The sequence below is a fragment of the Tetrao urogallus genome, assembly GCF_951394365.1.
Source record: "Tetrao urogallus genome assembly, chromosome: 6".
NCBI lineage: Eukaryota > Metazoa > Chordata > Aves > Galliformes > Phasianidae > Tetrao > Tetrao urogallus.
The window spans coordinates 52,431,247-52,437,598 of NC_136819.1; the positions used below are offsets into that span (position 1 = coordinate 52,431,247).

Consider the following 6,352-nt stretch of genomic DNA (forward strand, 5'->3'; position numbering starts at 1 on the left):
CAATAACAAGCTCAGGGATAGAAAAGGAGTTGAATATTAAAAAGAAAGATTAGTGCTTTCGGCTCAGGCTTCCACATGGGAAAAGAGATAGGCTGCTGGCAAATAAGACACCACACATTTATGCAGTCCATCAACATATACCGCTACCTTCTACGTTATTTTTCCAAGCTGACTTCCTCTGCTAACAAGAGGTTATACAGCACATGAATTGCACACCATACCAGACAGATTTTTACATTTGGTATAAGGTGATGCTCTTGCTTATTTCCTGCCCTCAGGTATCCCTTAGGACTGGGATCGCAGTTGCTGTATTTTTTTTAAAGCTTCAGCAGAGCCAAGTACAATCATTTAGAGGCACACTGAGTATCACTTGATGCTTTACTTGTGGGCTTCTGATCTTCACGATGAAAGTGTCCATTATGTTTCACTGGTACAACTGCATACAAGAACCCTTCTGAATGCTCGTGGTTTAGCTTTAACCTGCCTGATTTGAGCACATCTGACACGACAGATCACCATCCAAGGTGACAGAATGCACGTTTACCCTACTAGCGAGCAAGCAGCAACCTAATCCAAGATGTTTTCATTATGAAGCCTCAAGATCCTGATCTTAAAAAGTGATGTCTGTGTTAAGACAGAAGGTAGACCAGTTGTAACTCTACCAGCCAAACAAAAATAGCCTGACCATAGGAAGTGTGCAGTCTATCTAGTTCCCTGCAGGCTCCAAGGATCAAGGGAACTTACTTCAAGGCTAACTGCCTCTGAGGCCTAGCTGCTTCACAACATACACAAGTTTGCAAATTGGAACGATGGAGAGAACTTGATGCAGAGGACTATACTGAAGTAGATGCCATCTGAAAATACCAGAGCACTGCACACATTAGGTAATAAAAGCTCTAAGGTCAAGTATTCCTGCTCAGGTCTTGGCAGGAGAGGGGGTATAGTTGCTTTCTAAGAAACCCAGCATTTACTGCTGCAGCCAAGTTATCCTTTCAACAGCTTTATGTCCTCGATGGTTCATATGCTGGTTTATGTTTTAGCTCAAGGCTGAACACTTCCAGGCATTTGGATGAGACTCCCATGTGGTCTGCATGCAGATGAAATTCACAGTCTGGATATTAAACGCACATAATTTAACTTTCAGGTAGTTGAAAATAAGTGAACAGTCCTTCTGAACTTGAGATAAGTACTATAACCACACTTTCAATAGGGAAAGCTTGAGTTCCAAGAATATAAAGACAACAAACAAGCTGCCTACGCTCTAGTGGGGAAGGCATGCTTACAGAGCAAGCAGCGAGGACCTCCTGAACATCAAGGAGCCCTTCCTCAGACACATACAAAGCCCAAAAGCTAAGCAGCCGATCAGCAGCAATGAGAACGAAGTGAAACTGATGGCTTTCCTCCTGGCCATTGAGGATTGACTTATTTCCAAGTCCCCGAACTCTGTAGTTCACCTGCAGAGTTCAGAGCACAGAGCACTCGTGCATACGCTGCACTGTCAGTCACACCAGAGCATCAGAGGGGCTGAGAGGAGATAATTATGTATGCTGTTATCTATGATTTCAACAGCCACGACTAGTCAGAACAATTCCTCTTATATGACTAATTAACTGAAGTAATGAATGCCATACCAACACTTACAGTGCAGGAAAAGCTGCAAATTCCCTCAGGGAAGGAACAGGGTGGAGAGAAAAAACCACACAAACTCTACTTCACGCCATCTTGCAAAGATTATGAAAAACTGTTCTGCACGATACATCCAAGAGAATGTCCTTACCTTTAAAAGGTCTTCAAAACCAGCATTCCAAGTAACCCCTCCCTTACCAAACCAAAAAGCTGAAATCCTGCTGCTATCCTGTTAACTACTGCTCTGTAAGCTTTTCCAGACTCAGATAGGACAAGGCACTTGAAGCCCCGGTGTCTGAACAGCTTTGTGCTAAAAAAATATGCTTAGCAAGCCTAAGCTGTGCAAGTGACCAGAATTTATTCCTCAAAGCTACTTGGAACCTTCTTTTCTGTTTTAAAATTCACACAAACTGCAATTGCATCATCTGTTTGTTAACGACCTCAAAAGAGCATTAAGCTGCATGTTTTACAGCAGGAGGCAAAAGAAATGTGAGGTAGGTGGGTGAGGAAGACAGCTGTATTGTTCTAGCTGTTCCTCAGCCTCTCCCACTGCCAGATTTCTGGGGATGATGTATCCCAAGGTAGCAATTTTAAGAACTTTTTGGCAATATCCCAAGCTCCTCTTGCAAATCAGAGATCAGACTAATGATATTAAAGACGACAGGAAATCAGAATAAGCAGGATAACCTTCTCTGTACTAAACAGTAGAAGTCACTGAAGTCTGGTACTGCAGCTTTACAGAAGACAATAGTGTTCTTTAAGAGTAAAATCTTTCCTTTAACTGTAAACTTTCGCTATGTCAAATTACAAAAAAAAAAAAAAAAAAAAACAGTGTAACAAAAAGGCAAAAATACCTTTCATGACTATACTTGCATTACAGCTGCTGTCATCTTGAGGAACTGCAATATCAAGCAGATGTCAAAAAATCCTCCCTCAAGTGATTTATACTTATATACTTCATATTATCAGTATCCTTGGAGCTATCATACAGATGAGTTTCAGTAAGAAATCCACATAGACTAATGCTGGCTTCCATCAGGACTGGATTTCCCAATCTTACAAATCCAGTCTAGAACTATCAGGAGTGCTTCCATGCACTAAAGCTAACTTGATTCACAAGTTAAAAGACTGTGTCTACACTGTTGTTTTTTTTCCTTGTTTGGGTACAGAGATAAGAATAATCTTGAAATTGCCTCAGAAGTTGGAACTTCACCTGGGAACCAATCCACTTTAAAAAAAAGTTGTTAAAAGAGCATTGCCTTAATGCTTAACCTATTTGCGCAGTCTATATGGCTTATGTACAGCTGTGACAGATGCTGTGCTCCCCATCCAAGCGAGCACCCATAATTAGAGATGAAGCTACAACACAGAAGAGGGACTTCTCTCCCTAAGTGCATCTGCAGGCAGCAATACATAGACTGTTTTAAGACATGCAACTACTACACAGCTTATTTTTAGCATCAACGGTGGGCAGGGAGAAGGTTCGGTAAACCTTCCAGAAATCAGCCAGCCACCCACTAGACTGCAGTGGCACTGTTTAAATAAACGACAGGCTGCTCTGCAACAGCTGCAAAACAGCAGTGGAGCTATAGGCATCAAAGTCTTCAACTCCTGAACAAGGCTCAGGGTGCAACGATACGAGTAGTAACAGCAGACATGGTATCGTACACTTAGAGACACAGCAGTGATCTACCTGTGAGATGTGGGGCGAGAACAGGTAGGCTTGTGCTCTCAGGACTAGAAGAGCACAGAACAACTGCATTCCACAGCTGCGAGGTAGGGATGTGCTTATCCCAACACAGAGCCAAACAAAGGCAGCTGGGCTTCAGGACCACAGGGATTACTCAGCCCTCCTCCTGTTTTCACACAGCAGAAACTGGCAAATTAGAAAGTGTGACTTAAGCCACCTTTACTGCCTCGTGCAGATAAAGTCTGTGGTACTACTGCTACCGAAATCTCCTACTGAAGCTTGTGATTTCACAAAGCCTGTCACAGACGGTCCACAAGAGGAAGAATACTCATTTTTCTCTCAATCTTCACTTACAAGCACAGCTTCAAACGTCTGTACAGCACTGGCTATACCCATTAACAGCACCCTAATTTCAACAGGCACTGAAACAAAGGTGCTCAGAGTGCCCAGCAATCAGAACACGAGCGACCAAGCAGAGACATTAATCATCTACCCACTTTTATTCAGCCTAACTCGAGCAAAGCCCCAGCATCCGAGGAGGGGCTCCTGAGGTGCGCGAGCATCGGGTCCGCGACGGCACGGGAACTTCGGAGGGCCGCCGGGGAGCGTTTCCCTCAGCGCCAACGAGCTGCGCCCCTCCGCCCTCTCAGTGTTGGAGATGAGGACGCCGCGAGCCGCCGCGCGGGCTGTGCGCTGTGCCAGGGCTCCTCAGACACCGCTCCGCAGGTGACCGCCGCAGGTGCCGCTCCGACCTCGCCGCCCACAGCCGTGCCACCGCACCGCCTCCGCAACGGGGAGGAGGGGAGAGGAGGCACGCGAGCGGCACCAGCGCCTCGCAAGCGGCCTCGGTTGCGCGCAGCCGAGCCGCGGGTCAGGTTTCAACGCCGGCCTTCGGATATCCTCCCCTGCTCACGTGCGGGGCGGCAGCTTCGGCCTCCGTCCCCACACAGGTGCGGGGCTGAGTGAGGGGCGCCGCCCTCCTCCCTCCGCGCACCCAACGGCGGCGCCCCTCCCACCCCCGCTTCAACGGTCGCCGCGGGGGCGCGCGCGCGCCGCCGCCACCACCACCGCTCCCCTCCTCCTCCTCTCCCCTCCCCTCCCCTCCCACCCCCCCTCCTCAGGCGGCCCCGCCCGCGCCCCAGGAGGGGCGGCAGCTCGCGCCCTTCGCGAGCCGCGGCACGCGCCCCGCGCCGCGCCCCCACCTGCGCTGCGCGTTATGGCGCCCCCTGCTGGGAACAGCGCGCGCCGCCGCGCTCCGCGACTTCTCCGCATAATTAAATACAGAGAAATTAAAGCAAGGAGTTTAATCCTTTTTTTTTTTTTTTTTTTTCTCCTCCTTTTTCCTTTTTTTTTTTTTCCTTTCTTTTTTTTTTTTTTTTTTTTTTTTTGAAGCGTTTCCGCGCTACGGCGGCCCTGAGCAACACCCGCCGCACGCTGCGAGCTCCGGCAAGCCCGCAGCCCCGCGACCGCTCTCCGTGCACCGCGAACCTGTTGCACGACCCCCGCCCGCCTCGCGATTAAAGAAACGCGATTAAAAGAAATGACAAAACAAAAACAGCAGAATGAAAAATAACGCCGGCGAACAGCAGAGCCGGAGGGCACCTACCGGCCAGGCGTACTGGAACGGGATGACGATCCGCCCCGTCTCGGGGCTCCTGCCGCGGGGATGGTATTTGTCGCCGTTCAGATAGAAAATATTCCCTCCGAGTACCGGGGTGGAGCCGGAGCCGTAGCTGCAGGGTCCCCCCATGGAGATCTTGGCCTGGTACTCCTTGAGGCACACCTTCACATACGTGTCGCACTCGTCCCGGCCGCAGTCCCGCTCCGGGGGGCTCTGCTCGCCGTCGCAGCATTCCCCGTTGAACAGCTCCCCGTTGACATTCCGCACCGAGTTAAGCTGCAGCTCGAAATAGCCCGTGCCGCGGGACACCTAAAAATAAAAGAGCCGAAGGGAGAACGGGGCTCGGCAGCGCAGCGCCGGGGCGAAGGCGTGGGGTTGCGGGTTGCAGGTCGGGGAGGGGGGAGGGGGAGAGGTTGGAAAAACGGGGCAGAGCCCCCCTACCTGCACGCGGGCGGCCAAGAACAGCAGCAGCAGCAGCAGCGCGGGGCCGAGGGGGGCCGGGTGCCGCATGGCTGCAGCTCCGCGCGGCCGCCTCAGAGCAGCCCGCCGAGCCCGCAGCTGGCGGCATGGGCGGCGGGGGGGCCGCAGGGCATGGGCTGCCGGCGGGGCCGCCCGGAGCGCTCCTCCGCCGCCGCTCCCCTCCCGCGGGCTCCGCTCGCCCTCTATGCGCCTCGGCTCCGCGGACGGCCAACAAGTAGGTGCCGGAGTGACAGCTTCATTACCCATTCGCCGCCGCGGCCGCCGCCTTCATATTAATGAGGGGGGACGGCCCGGCCCCGCGGCACGGCGGGTGGGGCCAGCGCCGGGCCCGCGGCGGCTCTTAAAGGGAGGGAGAGCGGGGACGGCGGGGGGGTGTAGACGGGACTCCTCCCGTTGTGCGCCGTGGTGTGCTTCTGCCCCGCCGGCTGCGTGCGGAGCCGTGGGGCTGCACGCACGATGCGAGCACCCGCACTCCCGTGCAAGCAGGTGGGGGCTGTGGAGGAGTAGGCAGGGTGCTCCACGCTCATGTACGGTGAAAGCGTGGCCGTGGAGGAGCGTGCACGGCGCAAGCTGCAACGCTTACACGCACCCCACCTGCCTGCATAGCCGTGGAGAACATGAAGGAGCCCTTTGTGCATCCCGCATGGGATACGTCAGGTCCGTGTGCTGATGTTTGTGTGCAAACAGCTGGGTGGCCCTGCATGGCTGTGAGAGAGCACCGAGGGTGGGTGTGCCTTTGGACATAGGAGAACACGTGGGAAATGTGTGTCCACACTCATGTAGGAGCGCCTAGGGTGCACGCACACGTACTGATGGTGGAGTGCTTGGGGCGGGTGGGTGCACCCACACAACTGCAGGAGCTTGGGCATAACTGCAGAAGACTGCACAGAGTGGGATCACCCGCAGCTGTGGAGGCGTACAGATGCTGTGTGCAC

General features: G+C 52.5%; 1 protein-coding gene across 1 annotated transcript in view; it reads right to left on the reverse strand.

The window, feature by feature from the left end:
• The window catches only part of JAG2 (jagged canonical Notch ligand 2), a gene marked incomplete at both ends in the record, with an annotated part of 58,112 nt that extends 52,449 nt beyond the window's left edge, over window positions 1–5,663 (reverse strand). Inside the window, 2 exons of the mRNA XM_079537348.1 lie at window positions 4,923–5,246; window positions 5,379–5,663. Of these exons, the coding sequence (XP_079393474.1) occupies window positions 4,923–5,246; window positions 5,379–5,663 (609 nt within the window). The remainder of the gene's footprint in view (window positions 1–4,922; window positions 5,247–5,378) is intronic.
• Between the last annotated feature and the right edge of the window lie 689 nt (window positions 5,664–6,352).